The 22,916-nt window shown below is 38.6% G+C and overlaps 1 protein-coding gene across 1 annotated transcript in view; it reads right to left on the bottom strand.

Annotated features, from left to right (window-relative positions):
• The window catches only part of EPB41L4A (erythrocyte membrane protein band 4.1 like 4A), a 196,211-nt gene that overhangs the window by 92,635 nt on the left and 80,660 nt on the right, over nt 1-22,916 (bottom strand). The window contains exons 3-6 of the mRNA XM_024219756.2: nt 18,387-18,491; nt 8,529-8,580; nt 6,896-6,974; nt 1,583-1,680 (exon numbers count right to left, since the gene is read on the bottom strand). Coding sequence (XP_024075524.1) covers nt 1,583-1,680; nt 6,896-6,974; nt 8,529-8,580; nt 18,387-18,491 — 334 coding nt within the window. The remainder of the gene's footprint in view (nt 1-1,582; nt 1,681-6,895; nt 6,975-8,528; nt 8,581-18,386; nt 18,492-22,916) is intronic.

The raw sequence follows: 22,916 nt of genomic DNA on the forward strand, positions 1-22,916 counted from the left end.
TGCACTCTATGTTGTTGCCAAGCCTATGGATGGGATTCCTGTGCTAGTGCTTCTGTCTTATAAATTCAATGTTTCACACAAAAATATGCATTATGTGAGGGTCTCTATTTGCATATTTTTTGTCAAATTCAGCCCTGATGTAAGAGGGCATAACTTCTTATGAAGTCAATGGAAGATATGCCTATTTCTGCCAGGGCTGAATTTAGCCCTTCGTAACTATTGTGTACCTGTTCTAGCTCTCCTATCCAAAATGAACTTTTCTAGCTATTTCCTTGTGGCATTTAAAAGAAAGAAATATTGGTCACTGAGATTAATATCCTATAAACAATCTTTGACTAAAGCTGCAGATTCCCACAGTTTAGCCACTATGCCTATGACCGGGAAATAGAGTATATACTTGTTCCTATTTCTCATAATCTGTTTGAAGCTGATGCAACCACTGCAAAACAATATACCTGACCAATATATATTGTAATATTTCACAGTCAAGGCACAACTGTCATTGAAGTGAAAGGCCTATCACAAACAGCCTTCTGGGTTGGGTCATATCTCCTTCCATAGTTGGGGAAATGTCAGTGAAAAAAAACCTCAGAATGTGACATGCTTTAACTTTCCTGAGAGTCATGTCATATGCCATGAAAGTCTCTAATCTCCTTTTACATTCAATAAGTTATTTCATTCTGTTGTGATCTCTCAAACATGTTGTTCTAAAACTGAAATTAAAGAAAGAATATTTTCAGCTTGTATTAGGTAGCTGCTACTGAATCATATTTGGATTAATGATAAACTGGATAATCTTCACTTAGTACCTGCCACAGATGAAAACTGTAAATTATGAGTTTTCTATGCATAGTTCCCAAGAAAATATCATAAATCCACGATATCCTTGACTGCCAAATTTTGCATTTGGATATCTGATTTTAGCCCAAAGATGAGCAAAATCTTACTTCTTACTAACTTTCCATTCATGTGAAGTAGTTCATGTTTGCTCTATCAAATCCATGGGATATACTAGCACTCATGAAATCTGCTTCTCAAGTGCATGCCAATAAGTGAACTGTAGAATTAAAACTCCATGTTTCAAGTCAAAACACATCCCTCCCCTTCATTATCTTCAAGTGTTAGAATTGACATAATGTGGGTTTTGCAGGACTGCATCATTTTGGATGACCAACAGATTTGTCTGGAGGCTGCTGCCGGCCCTTCAGATCTACACATTGTTTGATGAAATAGAAAATATGATATAAATAATATTGGGCTATAGACATACCCTGACTTGTAATGTTATCAAGCACTGATAAAAAGTTCTCTCTGTGGACAGTCTCGGTAACTCAACCATCAGTAACTGCCAGATATTTCAGAAAAGAGTCCATAATATCTTCATTTAAAATTCATGTAACTGGTTCTATAGAATCTGTACTGAAATGTCACCTATTTATAATTCTCCTGTTAGTCTCTGTAATTTAATTTCTTTTAAACTAACATATAAAGACTTAGATTAAAGTCTCCATTTGGTGGCAATATTTGGAATAAATCATAACATTAACAAAACAAAAGTGATCAGTTGGTCAGAAGAACTCACACTGAATTGCATATGCTCCCAGCTGAGCTGCAATGTTGATGGGACAGGGCATGCGACCTTGCAAAACATCTTGCTTCACCTGCAAAAAAAATTGATACCTAAAACAAAGAGAGAAAATGAAGTTGTTAGTTCAATATTAAGGATTCTGGTGTACTCAGTAACATTTTACTGCCTTCAGGTTTATGGTGGGGGGAGGGTCTGTAGCTCAGCTTAAAGTGGCATGGTCAACTCAAAAATCACGTTTGCATATTCTACAACAATTTTTTTACTATTAATGTTCAAGTAACATCACGATTATCATCACTGAAAGACTGGAGGAGGAAAAAGTTCTCTAGTTTTCCAATTTGTTTCCTTTGTGCATTTGACAGCACATTGTGATAGTCAATTTCCCTAGAAAGAGACGGTTCCCCTAGTTTGTGTGGGATTTTCAGACAGCAGCAGGAAAGAGAAAACGTTTTTTAAAATCAAACAGGAAAATATGATTGTAAACCCACACAGGGACAAATTTTGCCCTGGCTAGTGGAGCAGAACAAGGGAGACACAGGAAATAAGGCACTTGCTTACTTGCTTGTGTGGGCTTGTAACAGGGTCTCCAAACCCCATACTGAACACAGACAGAGGCGGGAGGAAAGTCTCTCCCATTTACAAGCAAGCAGCTTGATCACAACCCCAGGCAGTTGCCAGTCATGGAGGCAGGCATCCACAGCTGCAACCAATAACGGAAACAGAGCCTGCTGTAAAGGAAGGACTGTAGAGAAGGAAAGGGAGGCACTAAGGCCTTGGATAGCAAGGTGGTGACAGCTTTGCACTAGGCTGCCTCCAAGAAAACAGCCAGGAGACTGAAAGAGATGGCAAGCCCAAAAAGTGAAGGTCTGACAGGCTTAATTGAAGGTGACGATTGGAGAATTTACCTGACTGAGAGCAAACATAGGAGGATCAGTCAGGAGAAGCTGAGGCCCCTCAAGAGACCACCCCAAAAAGCATTGATGTACCACAGCCAGCAAGTGTGGGAGGAAAAATAGACACCACAGGGCCACTATATTCCATTCCTCCACTTGCAGGTGGGCAGGAAGAAGTGGGGCCATGGCTCTGCCTCCCAATGCACCAGCCAGTTGGGCTACGTAACTTTGTTAGTGCAGAGTACTTCCCCCTCAGAGCTGGAGGAAACCAGGAGGGTAGATTGTGACTCTCAATCTGCTTCCAAATCTGCCCCAGGGGCAGCACAATGCACTTCCCCTTACCCAGGGCTCATGGTAAAGCCACAACTGAGCCCAAACTTAGCAAGAGGAGTCAGGGGCAAGGGTAGTAACTGAAGTGACTTCTAAGAATATTTTTTAACTGACAACATTTTAAGCTGACTGTGTCCCTTTAAGCTCTGATATTGCCCCATATTCACAAAATGTATTGCATACAACTTCCTTAATCACAACTGCACACATCAAAAACATGTATGGTAAACAGCTCACACAGGCTGGTATAAATTAAATGAGAGTATTTGATACCCCCTCTTTAGCACATGAACACTGAATTCCTGATAAAACAATATGAACAAAAGAGAGGATCAGAGTAATAGTAGGTAAGAAAACAAGTTATCTAGTTCAGTTTTTCAGATACTCTAGTACATTTAAAGGAAATATTTTTAAATGCTGTTTATACCAAATGGATATATGTCATACCGTATCACATCATACTGAAAGAATATCAGTGATTTCTTACAAAAACAGTTTTTAAAAGATCTTTTTGTTATACAGGCACAAATTGGTCATACTTACATACTGAACTTCCCTTATTCAGGAACTCATTTATTTTACAGAGCCAAATAACTGCATTATACATTATTATTATTAAGTTTATTTTGTATTTATTATTGCATTATCATTATTACTCTTGTAAATACTTGGTACTTTCTATGTGTTCATAGTAAATTATTGAAATATTTTTGTCTTTTGGCAATCCAGACTGCAAATTATGTGGCAAATAATCTTTGCATTACTTTGTCAAGCTCAAATAAAAATTGTCAGTGTTCAAGGACCTTTCACTGCTATTTAATCTGGGATCCTTCCAGCCCAAATGAGCTTCTTTTGCTGATGGTCCCCACAGACATCATGGGCATTCCAGGATATACAGCTGTGCCATTTGCACCCTATTTCTTATTGGAGAGGAAAAATGCACAGTTATCTAAGCCTCTCTTCTTCCCAGGACCAAATGCCTTATATAGTGAGAAGGATTCATGACAATGGTATCAGGAAACACAGGGTGCACGATCGTTATTACTCCTTAGAATTCTAACTCACAGGCAGACTTTTCTTTGAATGAATTATGGTGACAGAGAAGAAATTTAGGGGTGTTGTGGAACTCACAACATCTCTCTTGGCTGACAGATTAGAAATGAAGTTCATTTCCAATATATATCTCCTCCCCTCGCATTTCCATCAGTTGTACAAGACTGAGTATGGCCTTACTATGTGTAGCCTGCTGCACAGCCATTGTCTACAGCTCGCCTGGATATGGATATTTTCCACCAGTTCTTTGGGATTTCCCTAGTAATTACAGAAGTGCAGGGATGCACGGTTTCCCCTGAGTTCTGAAAAGTGTCATTTTAACCACCTCACATTTTATTCATACATATCTATCCTCACAGTTAGCATAATCTAAAGTAAGACAAAAACAACTTAACCTGCTTTTAAAAAAATTCTAATTACCCCCCATTTTTAGGTACATGTTGGCTCCACTGATTTGCCTCCATCCTTCACTGTAAAATGTTAACTACTTGGCTCTATATACAGTACAAAATACATACAATTTAGCACTGCACGTTATTGCCAGAAGCATATGACACCATTTAATGCAGGGACAGTATTTACAAAGGTGATAGACTGTGGGAATAGATCTGACAATATATGGGACAAATCATCAGAGAAAAGTTATTTAAAACTAGAAATCATATTCTGCATGAAAGGGAACTTAGAACTAAATATTCTAAAATAGGTGGGCAAAAAAATAATCTTTTGCTAAGATGTAAAGCTAATGTGGATGGGAAAATAATACATTTTGAATAATTATTTAGATAATAAACTAATACAAAATGGGCATAAACATTCAAATCAAAGGCTGTCAAATCAGTGTATATACATCTAAACCACCATTTCAGGCACAAAAATGCTGATTTGAGCACAAAATGCAAAACTGGAGGCCTTATCTTAAGTGTCCTTATGTGTGTATTTTCACTGTGGATTTGAGGAAGAAATAGCTTTTAAAAAAACAAAACAAAACAAAACCCCCACAATTTGCAGTCAGAAGCATCAGTTCTGCCTCCTGTGAGGTGATGATGCTCCTAACTCCTATTGAAGTCAGTGAACAATGGCGATACTTAGCTTCTTTTAGGATCAGGCCTCTAGTCCAAACTTGTACCTCGAGTGCTCGCCATATGCTCTGCCAAATTGCATAGATAATGGTGTCTAAACATTGCTTGGGCAAACACACCCAGGAGATATTGATAACCAGTCAGCATTTATTTTTGCCTACAGAACACATCAATTTCTGGTGTAAAGAGATAGATTTTTACTATTCAAAAATAGAAATCACATAATGTGACAGAAGTATTAACATCAGATACAGTAGGCTCCATACAACTTTACATAAAAAAAGAAAAGTCAGTGACCCATATTCCACAAATAAACATAGATAACAGTGGCAAAACACTGGAATCACAAAGCTAAGTTTGAAAATTATCACAATAAAGAAAAGAAAATTGCTTTAATCCATTCTATGTAGAAGGCGGTGATTCTAGCATAAGTATTCTTTCTGAAAATGTGTCTATTTCCTACAGGGTTTATGGTAAGAGCCCAAAGAGATAAAGGCTCGAATAGTTTGATGGCATTTGATCATGCAGATTCTTAGATATGTATTACTGAAGATTGCAATTATAAGCTTAGTACTTTCCTATGCCCCCTCCCCACCTACTTTTAAAAAGCCCAAATTTTGTGTGAGCAAACATATTGCACACACAAACGCAGACTCACTAAAAATGCACCATGCATGCCAAAATGCTTTTGGCATAGATTTATGCACCTAATAAGCAGTGCAAATCATTAACTGACCTTGTTATAAGCAAAATTAATGCATTTTTTTTAAATTTAGCTCTTAACTGCCATTTCACAGATATGAATCCAACCTGCCTCCAGAGTAGTAATCACAGCAGGTTCTGTTGCCGGAGTTCTCTTCCCAGGGCCATCTTTTTTCCCCTGTGAGCAGGGTTGAAAGTGGTTCTGGAAAAGTACAGGAAAACTATATCAAACTTTCGGGGCAGATGGGGCATTACACTGCAACTAATGCGTGCTTTTTCACTGTACAGAGTCATAGTAGTATTAGTTTTTCCTAGTTCAATATAAATCTTGTCAAACTGGAAGGTTTTGTCACTATGAGGAAAAACTAATGCCAATATGGTAAAAAACGTTCTTATCTTAGTAGTACAGGAAAAATATTTTTGCTTATTTTTCACCATTAACCACCTTGGGTTAGGAAATGAAAATTTGTGTGTGTATTGTAATAAAGTTTGGCTTGTCATGTTTCACTTGAGCATAAATGTGGACAGCAAGAGAGGAACATTTCCACGTATTTATTACTGCCAGTCAGCACGCTACATCAATATGTCACTTGAATATAAAATTTCTTTGTGAATCTGAAATGAACTGCCAGATATCTTTTATACATAAAACACAATAGATAAGCTTGTGTGTGTGTGTGTTTATGCAAGTGTACTTCTATATTGTTAGGGGGCGAACTGTTATTTAAATGAATCATAAATGTTATTTTGCTTTTCCACATCTTTTGCATATTTTTCAAGAGACTAAGAGAAACACTTCTTTAAAAATAGTTCTGGAATTTAAACCATGGCCAATTAAAAGGAAAGCAGGTATTCCCTACAGCCGTATTTGTATATACAAACTGGGAGGAGGTAATCTAAAACCTCTCTCTAGAAGCATATCCATCACAGGACATGTATAAATCCAAATGTGACAATACATGCTTAAAAAAGAAAAATTCCCAACAATCCATACAAAACCCTGACACCTGCCCATGTATCATATAGCACAGGTTCAATCTGATCTTCCAAACAGGTTTTTACTGAACAATGCAAGCTTCGTCTCAGTTTTCTTACAGACACAGGTGTGTAAGCAAAAACAAACAAAAAAGACAGCAGCAGTGTGCACCTGCATATATGTGATTACAATCTTAATTTTATTAATTATGATTTCAGATCACCACATCATATGCCTATCACCAATATTGAAACTATATGCAATACTATACCTGGTTATTTCTTCCTTAAGTTTGCATGGATCTTCTGCATAGAATTTAACACCAAAATATAGAGTATATGGTGGCCCAGCTACGGGAAAGAGAGAACAATTAACTTTTGTAGTACATATTTATAAAATAAAATCTTTCATTATAGAAGAGCTACTAAGCTGCCTATCTATCCAAGGGGTTTACACAGCCCGCCGCCGCTCCCTCCCCCCCCCCCATCACCACAGAGTGAAGTCCCTAATGGACTCCTCATGGAGTCTCTTTTCCCTTTACAGAGTATAAAAACTTTGTTGGAACAGGATGTTTTTGGTTTTTTTGGTTATTGTTTCTTATATTTATTTGTGAGTACAACACTGTGTCCAATGTGAAACATTCCCCATGATAATTAATAACTGAAAGTATAATTATGTGTTATTTACCTAGTAAAATATTTTGAATTTTGTAATTTACTTTTTTAAAAGTTTTAGCTCTCCAATAAAATCCAGTAACTCAATCCTACAATTCCTGTTATGATCATATTTATTCCCATGCATACTTCCACCAACTTCAGCCAATGTGCCGTTGATCCAAGTGACTGCAGTAGGACTATGTGTGATATTAAAGATACACATGGTAGTAACAACCTGCAGAGTCGTGCTTAATCCTGCAAATACCTGCCACCAGGAATTGAATTTACTACCATGTATATAGTCCCACTGACCTCACAGGGCCCATGAAATGTAAGTGTATTTACATTTTTGTACAAAACAAATTGAAAAGCAGCTTCTCCTGCCAAGCCCAGAGTTCAGATGTCTGTTGTATTTTCCCTGCAGCAGCTACAAGACTTTCCTGTCTCGCAGATGACAATTTAAAACTCTGCAGGGAATTCTGTGCTAGGTAGTTATGATGGTATTATCTGTTGCAAGCAAATCCTGAATGCAGACCGTGGTAGATAAACAAAATTGCTGCTCCAATATTTTGTTTTAAAATATGCATGTAATTGTAATTTGAAATCCTGCCAGATTTCCAAAAGTAGCCAGCATCCATAACTCAGTGGGAGATGCTTGGTGCCAAGCACTTTTAAAAATCTTTTAAAAATCTGGCTGTATTATTTGGGATTTTACTATATTAATTATTAATTATTAATATTTTTACAAAATGTTTCCAATTTTCTATTAAATATTATTAACCTTATTAAATAATATTTTAAATTATGGGATATTTGTCTTTGATATCTAAAGAGTGACACCAATACATAATTCATAAAAAAACCTGGGCAAATTTTTGAATGTGGACCTAAGAGGAAATATTTTTTCCACTTGTAGAAGGAAAAAAAGTCATTCACGTTACTTAGCAAGGCAGAGAAATCAAAGGCAGTACAATTCTAAATTATACAAGTAAGAACTATACCATATACCAGTGCTTCTATTATTCTAACCAAAGGTTAATCACAGAAACATCCTTAAGTAAGAGAAAGGAATTATACTCAATCAATGTATGTAATTTTGATATGGCTATTAACTGCAAAATTGATACAGCTCAGGAAACTATGAATCTGTCATGCCTCAAAAATCAAGGCCCACTACTCTGCACATATGGTGTCCTCTGTCTCTTCATCTTCAAGTAACTGTTTATGAAGTTCAAGTGAAATACATACTGTTTATCAATTCCTTATGTTCTGCAAGGGTCTTTGCAGGATCCAGCCAGTACTGTGAGAATAGATATGGAAATTAGTCATTTACCATGGCAAGCTATTAAAGATTAACTTCAAATTATACATTTATATATTACTATTTTCCCCCAAATTCAGTACGAGCGAATTACAAACAATTATGTTAACTATTAGGCACAATGAATTTAAGGCCTAATCCAAAGGAAATTGACTTTTTCTTCTATATTGGTAAAACACAGAAGCCTGAGTAATTTGTTGGTGGTGGTTATATGTATTACTATAAAAATCTGAAGTATTGCAGTCTGCAATCTGTAAATGAAAAACTATAACCCAAAGTAGAGAAAAACATTGTCTTGACAAGTGTGTTCCTACACATCTTCCGCAAGGAAGGAGTCATAGTAGAGGAATGACATGGTCACTTTCACATTCAGCAATAGCTGTTGAATACTGCGTTACATTCAGATTTACAAGAGCCACTGCGTCTATTCAATCAACTGTACTTTATTAGATGCTAACTAGGAATCTCAGCTAAAGCTGGCAGTCCTGAGCTTGACTCCTAGAGCCCACAGGGCTTGTCTACCCGGTGCTTTAGTCCACACCAGCCAGGGCCGGCTCTGGCTTTTTTGCCCGCCCTCGCCCGCCCCCGGCGGCCGGGGGGAGGGCGCCGGGGGGGAGGGCGGCCAGAGCGCAGGGGGGAGGGCGGCGAGCCCGGCCGTGGCCCCGCTCTCCCCGGGGGCCGGAGCGCCGCGCCGCCCCCCTCCAGGTGCCGCCCCAAGCACCAGCTTGGTGGGCTGGTGCCTGGAGCCGGCCCTGACACCAGCTGGGATGGAAACTCTAATGAACACCAGCGTGTCGCACTTACTGGCCCATGTGCATGTTCATGTAGTACTGTTTGAAATAGGATTACAGTAACAAACACTAGGGAACTTTTAGTGCATGCCAGCAGCGTCCACGTGGGCCAGTTATTGCACAAAACACTGGTGTGCATTCAAATTTACACCCCAGCTGGTGCAGACTACAGAACCAAGCCCATATCAACCCTATTCAATTAAAACTGATAGCTTCAGGAGAATACGGATAACACATCTGACACTATGACAAAACTTCCGAAACAAAATAAGAAATCTTGCAGTGGCTATCCCTCAATAACCCTCCAAAAATAGAAACCTTCTTAAGTTTACAGTGAGAGGGAAGAAAAACAAACAAATCACTTGATAAATTTGTTCAAACATCCTATTGGAGCTCTTGTCAACTTGCATTATAAAGAAGCACCAATCCCAGTTAGCAGGACCACTTATAAAATAACAAATAGACTGCAAGTCAATCAGACACAAAAACTAAGCAATAAAGACTGTACAAAATGGAATACAATCCACATTCTGACTTCAGAACTCTTCTCCTACTGAGATTAGTACTCTGCACCATAACACAAAACACATATTGCCCAACTGGTTTGTTCATCATGGATAGCTCTATGCTACGCTGCAAGAGACAATTGAAACTACAGTTTCAGTAGAATTCAAAATCCAGTCACAGAACAACTATATGACTTCTCTCATTTCAGCAAGCCCTATATTCCTCTATAATCTGAGTCTGGTTTCCAGATTAGATAGGGGCATAGGACTAGAAATGACTTCCTGGGCCATTGTGTCCAGTCCCCTGCTATCACAGGCAATCCCATCATATAATCCCATTGACAAATTTATCAAACTCCATCTGAAAACTAGTTAGGTTGTTTGCTCCCACTACTTTTCCTGGAACTTTGTTCCAGAACCTCATTGCTCTGATGATTAGAAACCTTCTTCTAATTTCCAGCCTACATTTATTCAAGGCCACTTTATCCCCATTTGTTCTTATGCTAACATTGTCCTTTATCTTAAATAGCTCTACCTTTCTGATGTGTTTATTGAGAACTAGCATATCCCTGCTCTATATTTGATTATTTAAGGTTTTACAGTCCTCACTACTTTTTAGCTTTATAAGCATATAGGTACCAATTGTATACAAAGAGATACGTAAAAAGAATATCATTTAGGTTGCAAAGTCAAGCATAAGGAAATGCCAGATTTATAGTTGCCTTTGCAATCTTAATTCTGCCCCCTTGGGCATCCATCCTGTGAATTGAATGAGGCAGGGGACCTGTGGAAAAAAACAGTATGTGAACTTGTAATTATCTTGTATCATAATGTATATGCACAAGGGGGTTGAATTAAGGTTGCTAGGCAACCACAAATCGAGCATTTTCTAACTTTTGATTGCTTGATTTTGCAATTTAAATTATGTTCTTTTAATGTAGGGAGGTTTATATATCATTTCCTAGATGGTGTGGCATTGGTTTTTGTTTGTTTTGTTTTTAAGGAAAAGGGCATAAACAAATTTGGTTACATTTGGTATAACAACTCCCCAGTTATGGGCCAACAACAGGAACCTTCAACATTGCAGAATAGATTGCTATCACTTGTGCTATAAAACCATATTCATTAGTAGCATGCAAAGGCTGTTATCCTTGAGGGCGTGATGGGCTGCTGGGTCCTTGTGATGGGTCAAGAGAGGTGCAAGAGCCTAGCCCAGGCCTGGCTCATTTGCTCTATTCTACCACCCCAAGAGTTGGAGGAGATCCTGCACCAGGTAGTGATCCCAGAGGGGAATGGGTCACTGGCAGTGCTGGAATTACAGAGATGCTTCGGGGGATGGGGCCCCTTAATACTTTTATGGCTACCTCACTTCCATCTTATTCAAAGGCACTGAGCGGAGAAACATGTTTTGGCCCTTTACTTCTCACCAACAATTTCTGGAAACCGCGTACACATACGGCCTTGCAGCAATCTTCCATATACCGTGCATATCACCAACCGTGCCAGTCACAACTTCCTCTACCTCTGGGGCAGGTGCTGTGATGGCCATACTGGTGATTCGGGCTCCGCAGCTTCTGGGGGTAGAGGTGAGAGCAGGACCTGGAGAGGCTGGAACAGCCACCATGGCACCTGAGATCAGGCTGGGAGCAGATAGGAAGCAGGGTGATCAAGCCAGAGCCAGGAGCAGCTACCCCTGGCAAGAGAGACACGAACTGCTCGGACCTCCCTTCCCAGCCTGGAGCCAACTGCCCTTCTCCCAGTAGCTCCCCTCACTCCCCATGCAGAGCATCCACCCTGACTCCCCTTCCTATTCCTGATACCCTGACCTCACCTCGTTGCCCCTGACTCACCCTGCTCCCCAGGCAGAGAATCCACCGCCACATCCCCCATCTGCCCTCTCCCCAGGCAGAGCGCCCACCCCGACACCCCTTTCCCATCCCAGACATCCAAACTGCCCCTCTCTGCCCCACTGTCCCTGACTCTCCCTTGGGTGCAGGTTCAGCACCAGCAGCATGGTGGCTGTGTCACACAGTGGCTCCCTGTGGTGGAAGAGTTTGGCTCTACCTTCCTGTGGTAGCCCCACCCCTGTCTGTGCCCTCCCTCTTTCTGGACTTGGCCTGGCCAGGCTCAATCTGGGTCTGTTGGGAGCAGGGCAGCCAGTGACCCAAACCCAATGACCCCCCCAGTCTCCATCTCACAGACATCCACAACAACTCTACATCCTGCGAAATGTTTTGCTTTCATGGAGTTAGGGTGTCAATGTAAGGATCTGAGAGTAGGGTCAGGGTTAAATCAGAGGCATAGAGAGGGCCTGATCCTGACCTAAGTACTGTTACTCATCCAAGTCTCCTCACTGACACCAGTGGGAATACTATGATGAGTAAGAATTTTCAGGATTGGACTCAGGAACAGTAAAATTTAAAAAAATATATGCAGGAGTCACTTTGGTGTAAATGATGGAGGAATTTGCACCACAATGGGCCAGATTTTCAAAAAAGATAAAGCAACTAAATAAAATGGACAGACTCCCACTGAATGCTGCTGGGTATTGGGTACAGAGATAATTACCATAAAATTTAAATTCTGATCTGGGCTTTCAATTATGAACAGGGATAGGGGGGAGGGATAGCTCAGTGGTTTGAGCATCGGCCTGCACAAACCCAGGGTTGTGAGTTCAATCCTTGAGGGGGCCACTTAGGGATCTGGGCAAAATCAGTCCTGCTAGTGAAGGCAAGGGGCTGGACTCGATGACCTTTCGGGGTCCCTTCCAGTTCTATGAGATAGGTATACCTCCATATATTTAAACACTTAAAGGAGGAGCCATAATGTCTGGGTGTATTCAGATCCAGATTTCATCTGAATCCATATGTAGTTATAAACAATATGTCAAATCATTTAGGCTTCAGTCACCAAACACCAAAACCCATTCATAGTTGGTTACAAAGGTCCTACTGGCCATCAAGTCTAAGGCTATTCTACACAACAGGAACTATACTGGCATAGCTATTGTGCTGTAGCTATGCTGGCAAAGACATTGTGCTGTAGCTATGCTGGCAAAGACCTGTGGAAACACCACCTCCCCACAGGTAGGTCGACGGAAGCATTCGTCAACGGAAGCTGCGTCACTCAGCGGTGTGGATTTTTCACAGGGGCCCACGTAGCTATGTCAACCTAACTTTTAAGTGCAGCTCAAGCCTAAATACAGGACTGCTAATATTCTCAGTTTTAAAAAAACAAACCCCGACACCTTCTTTTGAACCACTGGAGGGTTGGCGCACATGCTACTGATTCTTAACTTGGATTTTAAAATGTGGCTCCATTATGTATATTTAAAGCTATTCCAGGTTAAACACATGCAAAGCAACATGGGGAGTGTGCAGTAAATTCCATCTGTGCAATGCATATTATTTCCTAACTATCTTTCTTTAAATGAATGTAAAAAGTATTTTTTTAAAGCTTCATGCCAGGTTTCTGTGTAGGGTCAAATCTTGGTCAAAAGCTCAGAACCTGTTTGAAACAAAACATTAACTAGGTTGAAATTTTTTCATTTGCTGCAGTGTCAATCAATGAAGTGACTGGAATCGATAGACTTGTCCCCTGCCAGTCCACAAAGCATCTGGTGCTCTAGTCGTGAAGCTCAGATTACTATGAAATTGTAATCTTTGTCTCACATGGGGTCACTGCAATGCTATAGCACACAAATTTTTGTTCTAATTCAGAGATTCAGAGCTTTTAAAGCCAGAAGGGACCATTCCGATCATCTCGTCTAACTTGCTGCATAACACAAGCCCCAGGTTTTCCTGAATTAAATCCTGCTTCATGTCCCATAGCTGTGATTGAACTAGAGCATATCTTTTAGAAACATAATCCAATCTTATTTTAAAATGTCCAGTGATGGAGACTCCAGCACAATCCTTCGTAAATTGTTCCAATGGTTAATTACACTCATTGATAAAAACTGCACTTTACTTCTAGTATAAATTTGTCTAGCTTCAACTTTCAGCAATTGGCTCAAGTTATACCTTAGTTTGCTGGATTGAAGAGCCCTTTATTATTGAATTTCTGTTCCCCATGTAGTTATTTATAGACTGTGATCAAATCGTTTTTTAACTTTCTCTTTGATAAACTACATAGATTGAGCTCTCGGAGTTTCACACTTGAAGTGTGGACACCAGAACTCGCTACAGCGTTCCAGGAGCAGTGGCACCAGTGCCAAATACAGAGGTAGTAAAACCTCCCTCCTCTTACTCAATATTCCCCTGTATAAACATTCAAGGATTGCTTTAGCCCTTCTGGCCACAGTGTGACTCCAGGAACTCATGTTCATCAGATTATCCACCATGATACACCCCTCAAAAATACTTTTCAGAGTCACTGCTTCCCAGGATAAGAGTTCCCCATCCAGTAAATACGCCTACATTCTTTGTTCCTAAATGTATGACTTTATATTTGGCTGTATGCAATTCACATTGTTAGCTTGCACCCAGTTTATCAAGCATTCCCAGATCATTCTAATGAAGAGAATGCTTCTCTAATACATTTAACCATTCTCCTAATTTTTGTGTCATCTGCAAACTTTATCAGTAATGATTTTATATCATCTTCCAGGTCCTTGAAAAAAATATTAAATGGCATAGAGCCAAGAGCCAATTCCTGCAGGGCGACACTAGAAACACATCTGCTTGCTGAGGAGTCTCCATTTACAAATACATTTTGAGACCTATCAGTTAGCCAATTTTTAAACCGTTTAATATGTGCCCTTCTGATCATGTATCATTTTAGTTTCTTAATCAAAATGTCATGTGGTACCATGTTAAATGTCTTACAGAAGTCTATTAGACACTATTCCTTCTATCAATCCAACAGGATATTAAGTAGTTTGACAAGATCTATTATCCATAAACCCGTGTTGATTGGCACTAATTATATTACTCTCCTTTAATATTTTTATTAATCAAGACCCATATCAGCCTTACTTTGCCCAGAATTGATGTCAGGCTAACAGGCCTATAATTACCTGGATCATCCAGTTTACCCTTATTATGTATTGGCAAATATTAGCAACTTCTAGCCCTCTGGAACTTCTAGGGTTGCCAATTTTGGTTGGATGTATTCCTGAAGGTTTCATCACATGACATAATCTTTAATTAAAGATTAATGTTTAATTCCTGGAGACTCCTGGACAATCCTGGAGGGTTGACAATCCTAGGAACTTCCCCAGTAGTACAAGACTTATTAAACATTAACATTAATGGTCCAGAAAGATCCTTGCTCTTTTAAAGCTCTTGAATGCAAGTTATCTGGACCTGCTGATTTTAAAATGTCTAACTTTAGCAGCTACTGTTTAACATCTTCCTTAGTTATTGTTGCAATGGAGAGCATTTCATCATCAACATATGATATAAATAAAACATCTGCCTTTTTCCCAAGTACAAAACAGCAATATTTACTGAGCAATTCTGCTTTTCCTGCATTATTATTGATGCTTCTACCATTTCCACTTGGCAATGGACCAATACCACTGCCAGTATTCCTTTTGTTCCTGGTAGATTTAAAAAAACATTATCTGTAACTCTGCTGGACACAGATTTCACCTAGTGTCCTTTTGCTTCCCTTATCAATGTTCTACAATTCCTAGCTTCTATTTTATATTCATTGCTATCAACTTCCCTTTTCTCCATTTGTGTTATATTGAGTTGTTATTTTTTAAAGCTGCTTTCACTTCCCTTCTAAGCCAGGCTAGTTCTTTAACCAGCACAGCCTTCTTTTTCAAGGCTGGTCTACACTACTGCTTAAGTTGATATAACTTATGTCACTCAGCGGTGTGAAAAATACACCCCCTAGAGCAATGCAAGTTACATCGATTTAAGCGCTGTCCACACCAACGCTATGTTGGTGGGAGACACTCTGTTGCCAACATAGTTTCCGCCTCTCATGGAGGTGGAGTAATTATGCTGACAGAAGAGCGCTCTCCCATCTGCATAGTGCGTCTTCACCAGACGTGGTGCAGCTGCGCCGATGTAGCACTGTAGTGTAGACTTTCCCTCAGTTATGGTTAATTCAGTATACCATGACTCATCGGGCTTGAGCTGCTAGCCCCTAAAGCTTCTAAAACCTGGTGGATTCCCATAAATGCTCCAAGAATGGCTTTCGCCATCATGCTGCTCCAGTGGTCCCCTCCTGATGACCTATGACCCTTCATTGCAGGAAAGAATCAAGCACTCCAAATTTAGGAAATGCCAGATTTACAGTTGTCTGTGCATCCTTAGTTCAACCCTCTTGTGTGTTTGCATTATGATACAGTCTTCAGTTACATGACAGCATGCTACTTTTTCCACTGGATGTCTGTCTTACTCAGTTCATAGGATGGATACACAAGATGACAGTTTAAAGGTTGCATGGGTAACCATAAAGGTGGCATTTCCTAATTTTCAAGTGCTTGACTTTGCAAATTAAATAATATTATTTTAACAGAGTTGGTGATGGCGTGGTGTTTTTGTTTGTTTGTTTATTTTTATATATGTAAAAATAAAAAATAATGGGAGGAAATAGTTAAACATACCTTTTCAAACCTCAGTAAAAAGGTATGTTTCAAGTTTTAAGAAAAAGTGATTTTGTTGCGTGTTTTAAAGTGTGTGTGTGGAGGATCTTATTTCATCTGAACTGTTTTGTTCATTAAACTGTTAATTAGAGAATACTCTAAAACTCCATCAGATCAGAAGTTAGAATATTCCTTTCCAATAGTAATGTGTTAACATGAGGCACACATTTTTCTATCAGATATTTATTTTGGAGTCTTTCCATCCCATTAAGTAAAGTTTTCAAATAAATTAGCAAATAGATCTATTTGACATCTGGGGCTCTAAAAATGAGACACTAGAAGACTCAAATCTAGGTCTCTTGCATGACAATCACCCCCACCACTCGCATGCCAGTCCCTAGTGTTATACCTTTAACAGGTCTGTGAAAAATTATAATTTTTTCATTTACTGTTTTATGCAAGGTCTCATTTACTTCATGGAGTTTTTCCTTTATATTGGCCATTCACTGAACAGCATTTCACTATGAATCACAAACTAGCAAAGACATGAGAGCCTGATTTTCCTTCTCACCTACACAGGTTTTATACAGGTGTAACCGTAATGAGCTCACTGAAGTTACTCCTCATTTATACACTAGTGTGAGAGAGAAAAATCTGCCCTGATTGTTCTGAGGAGAGCTGATGGGGTTCTGCAATTGTTCATTTAACAGAGATTTCCCCTGTCCCTGAAACAGTTGAGGTTACCTGCATTTTTAAAATTCTAAATTAACTAGATAGTCATTAACTAGAGAGAAAGGCTGGTCTTGTTATTAAGGCGCTCGACTAGGACTCATGACACTTGGGTTCAATTCCTGGCCCTGTTACAGACTTTCTCTGTCATTTAGGACAAGCCACTTATGCCTCATCTACACTAGAACAACTCCCTTCTACCAGCAATGCCGCTCAGCAAAAATTTACTATTGCTGGTATAATTTATACCAGTTCCCTAAACGAAATAAGCTATTCTGTCAAAATGATTTTTTTTTGCCAGTATAACTGCATCTACACCAGGGCTTTGGCTGGCATGACTATGTCATTTAGGGGTATGATTTTTTCACACTCCTCATCAATGCAATTATTCTGGCAAAACTTTTAAATGTAGACCAGGCCTTAATCTCTTTGTAAAATGAAGATAATACAAAGCCTTTCTCTTGACTGATCTATTCAGATTGTAAGCTCTTTGGGGGAAGGGCTGTCTCTACTGTGTGTATGTAGAACACCTATCAAAAAGACCACCCCCCAACCACCTCAAAACAGAGCCAGTTCATGTGGAGTCCAAAAGTCATTATCACACACCTTTCTTCTCAGGGTATAACCAGCTACAATTCAATATATCCTGGCAGCCAAAAGCCTCCTCCAAATAAGTAACATCACTCTAAAACAGTGATCCAGGAAGTGGCCCTGAATTAGACAATTTGTGCCATGCCTGCAAACGCTGCTTCTATTGCTCCCACCCCCCCCCAACATTTCCCCCAACTCTAGCCAGTCCAGGAATTAGTCGCAACAGGTTCACTTCCAAACAGAATTCCTATTCAGGGAAATATCATGGACTAAGCACTTGTTTGTTTAGTTTAACAGGAAGAATTAAAATATTACTTTTTATATACAGCATTTTACTACTGGTCATTTGCAACACCTTTTTTTATTTTATTTTCTGTTGTCACATTTCTGCTCCCATTTAAGTCAATAGCTAAAATTCCGCTAACTTCAGTGAGAATAAAAAAAGGCCCTTTCTACAGAAACACAAAAATAGATCCTCTCAGTAGGCAAATTAAAGAAACTGCTACTGGAAATCTTATTCTTTCATGAGATATTGAAGGTATGACAGCCAAGCGCACCACTGAGAAAGGTCACCAACAGGGTAAAATTTACAACTGGGAAATCCAATCTGTTGTGTCTTTTACTCACCGTCTGATGACTTCTGTCACAGTAACGCAGTCCAAAGTAATCTATCTCCACGAGGTTTAAGTGACGGAATACGTAGCCCAGGACAACCGACCCTTTAGTTGATTTCTGTGGGAAGGAATTTACAGAGTCTTTTCACAAAAGTGTTCGGTCTTTGTCAGCTATGCACAGTGGTATTCATGCATTCAGTTAGCCTTGTCTAAAAGAGGTGGCAGTTTTATTGATTAGAAACAATTCAAGTTGCCTTCAACCAAAGCCTCAGTTACAACTAGAAAAAAATTCAATTTCTTCTTACATACATTTAATCAATTATTTTGTAAACAATATTGAACATTTGGTAATTGTTATAAACATGCTTCCTAAACTATGTTTATGTATGTTAATAAACCTATGAGTTTTCTTAGACATCTGTATTCGTGGCAAAAATCTGTTCTCTGATCCACATGACAGATTTCAGTTCTAAGATCTTGTGCTCCCTTCAAGCATGGATCTCTCAGTCAAGCTCTGCCACTGCATATCTGAAGAAAATGTTGCCCTTAATGTGTAAATTATGAACCATAAGGTGCTCCATTATTCTCTGTGAACAAGGCTGCTTTTTATTCCTTTTATTTAAAAATGTTTTTAAAAGTAGAGATGGACCCAATCTAACGTTCTGAATCCAAATAACCCCATTATGTTCTGGAGTGTTGTTGCATCATTTAAGGTCTACACTAATACTTAAACACAATATTAGGGAGGTGGCTCAAATTGCTGCTTCACTGTTGTGGTGTTGGCATGGTAGATGCTCATTGCTATTTAAAGGCCTTTTATTTTCACGCTGTCTCATACCTAGTGCGGAAGATCTGAATTACTGATTGGTCAGACGTGCAACATCAGCAGAAATCTGTCCAGAAAGACTGGGGCTAGCTAAATGAGATTCTCTCACTTTTGGAATATGGTGGGTTTTGGTTTTGATTTAGGAAATTTGGATCTGGGAGACAGGAGGGGACATTTCTGGGATAAGGTGAGACGATGCTAAAACTATTAAAAGAACTAACTGTATATATTTATTATTTCTACATTACCAGGTTTAATATTGTAATAAATTAGGGCTGCCAACCAATTAAAAAAATTAATTGCAATTAATCGCATTGTTAAACAATAATTTAATACCATTTATTTAAATATTTTTTGATGTTTTCTACATTTTCAAATATATTGATTTCAATTACAACACAGAATACAAAGTGTACAGTGCTTACTTTATATTTATTTTTTATTACAAATATTTGTGCTGTAAAAAACAAAAGAAATAGTATTTTTCAATTCACTTCATACAAGTACTGTAATGCAATCTCTTTATCATGAAAGTTGAACTTACAAATGTAGAATTATGTACAAAAAAACCTACATTCAAAAATAAAACAATGTCAAATTTTAGAGCCTACAAGTCCACTCAGTCCTACTTCTTGTTCAGCCAGGCACTCAGACAAACAAGTTTGTTTACATTTGCAGGAGATAATGCTGTCTGCTTCTTGTTTACAATGTCACCTGAAAGTGAGAACAGGTGTTTGCATGGCACTGTTGTAGCCACCGTTGCAAGATAATTACATGCCAGATGTGCTAAAGATTCATATGTCCCTTCATCTTCAACCACCATTCCAAAGGACATGCGTCCATGCTGATGACAGGTTTTGCTCGATAACGATCCAAAGCAGTGCAGACGGACGCATGTTCACTTTCATCACCTGAGTCAGATGCCACCAGTAGAAGGTTGATTTTCTTTTTTGGTGGCTTGGGTTCTGTAGTTTCTACAGAACAGGGGGGAGGGATAGCTCAGTGGTTTGAGCATTGGCCTGCTAAACCCAGGGTTATGAGCTCAATCCTTGAGGGGGCCATTTAGGGATCTGGGGCAAAAATCTGTCTGGGGATTGGTCCTGCTTTGAGCAGGGGGTTGGACTAGATAATCTCCTGAGGTCCCTTCCAACCCTGATATTCTATGATAAGACTTCTGAAAGCACCTCATCCCTCTCAGATTTTGGAAGGCACTTCAGATTCTTAAACCTTGGGTTGAGTGCTGTAGCTATCTTTAGAAATCTTATATTGGTACCTTCTTTGCGTTTTGTCAAATCTGCGTGCAAGTGTTCTTAAAACGAACATGTGCTGGGTCATCGTCCAAGACTGCTATAATACGAAATATATGGTAGAATGTGGGTAAAACAGAGTAGGAGACATACAATTCTCTCCCAAGGAGTTCACTCAAAATGTAATTAACGCTTTTTTTTTTTTTTAACAAGTGTCATTAGCACGGAAGCATGTCCTCTGTAATGGTGGCCAAAGCATGAAGGGGCATATGAATGTTTAGCATATCTGGCACATAAATACCTTGCAATACCGGCTACAAAAGTGCCATAAAAATGCCTGTTCTCACTTTCAGGTGACATTGTAAATAAGAAGTGGACAGCATTATCTCTTCTAAATGTAAACAAACTTGTTTGTCTTAGTGATTGGCTGAATAAGAAGTAGGATTGAGTGGACTTGTAGGCTCTAAAGTTTTACATTGTTTTGTTTTTGAGTGCAGCTATGTAAAAAAAATCTACATTTGTAAGTTGCACTTTCACGATAAAGAGATTGCATTACAGTACTTGTATGAGATGAATATACTATTTCTTTTGTTTATCATTTTTACAGTGCAAATATTTGGAATATAAACAATAATATAAAGCACTGTGCACTTTGTATTCTGTATTGTAATTTAAATCAATATATTTGAAAATCTAGAAAAACTTCCAAAAATATTTAATACATTTCAATCGGTATTCTATTATTTAACAGTGCAATCAAAACTACGATTAATCACAATTAATTTTTTGTAATCGCAATTAATTTTTTTGAGTTATTGGCGTGAGTTAACTGCGATTAATTGACAGCCCTAAATAAAATACATCCAGGAAAATATGACAAATTAGTGAAAACAGGGTTTTAGTCACCTGTTCTATCTAAACATTTTCCCTAAATGATACTTATCCATGGCAAGTGCACCATTCTTCTCCTACTTGTGCACAGAAAGCAGTTACTTGCACAACTATTTAAAACGCAAACACTAAACACCACACACAATCACGCCTTCAGGTCTAAAATCTTTGAAGCCAATGACCAAGTTATAACTGGACCTCAGGAACTGGCCCTGTCTGCTTTCATCCCAAATATTTCATTATAATGAAAAGTGTGAGAGACATAAAGGAACAACTAAAAAACAAAATCAGTCTAAAAAAAACAAAACACCCAATTTCATCCTTACTTGAAATTGCAGATTACTTTGATAATAGCCTGCCTTTTATCAGCTTTAGAATATTGAAGAAACAGTGTTCATAAACATACATTCATTCATTTTCAAGATGGCTTTTCAGTTTGACCATGTTTTGTTCAGTATTCATACTATACTATACATTCAGTCATCCAATCAGGGACTAGGGACAATACAGTGTGACTTGGGTGACTAATCACACACTAGAACTAAAGAATACCAATTAGTAAAAGCAAACATTTCACTAATGACTCATAGGCTTGATTTTTTTCCAGACTATTTAGCAAATACAAATATAAACTGATTTTGATTTATGAATGAATGAATGAAGATAGATAGATAGATAGATAGATAGATAGATAGATAGATAGATAGATTTGCCTAAATCAAGATCAGTTCTGAAAAATGCACAGTAGGAAAAGGGCAAAATTTATCGGATAATACATTCACAAGGAATAATTATAACCGCTCAATTAACTAGACACATGCAGTGTTGTTGTAGCTGTGTCAGAGCCAGGATATCAGAGAGGCAAGGTGGGGGAGGTAATATCTTTGATTGGACGAACTTTTGTTGGTGAAAGGGACAAACTCAAGCTCTGTGTAAGCTTGAAACTTTGTCTCTCACACCAACAGAAGTTGGCCCAACCAAAGATATTACCTCATCCACCTTATCTATCAACTTACTAGAGGCAGGTAAGTAGAATCATATTCTCTCTCAGGATGTACAATAAAATTCAGTGACTGGCCATTCTGGACAGCTTATTAAAAACTGGCCTATCAATATAACAATTTGTACAGAAAATCATAAAGTATAAAGAATGTTTAAAGGACAAATTATTTAATTAAATTGAAATACATTAAATCCTATTGCCCTTGTCTTGGATAAAGTGCATAAATATAGTTATCCTGATGTCACATTCAGCAGTGTAAAATAGGAGTAACTCCACTATGTAAGTGGAGGAGTTGACAGCTGTAAAACTGATGTGAATTAAGAATCAGACTCAGCGGCTATACTCCTATTGAAATATGGAATGAAGTTCAAGAAGGATTGCAGACAGAAAAACGTAAAAATTAGATTAAATTGCAGGCAGCGAGGAAACAAATTGAAGAAGCAATTATTCTACCTCCTTTTCTTTCTGATATTGTCAGTTCTTATTCAAAGTAGTGGTACAGATGTCAACTAGAAGAGGTAGATGCTATCTCATTATCTGGCTTTCATACCAGACAAAATTATCTTGATAGTTGAA

The sequence above is a fragment of the Terrapene carolina genome, unplaced genomic scaffold, assembly GCF_002925995.2.
Source record: "Terrapene carolina triunguis isolate 2854851 unplaced genomic scaffold, T_m_triunguis-2.0 Scaffold69, whole genome shotgun sequence".
Lineage (NCBI taxonomy): Eukaryota > Metazoa > Chordata > Testudines > Emydidae > Terrapene > Terrapene triunguis.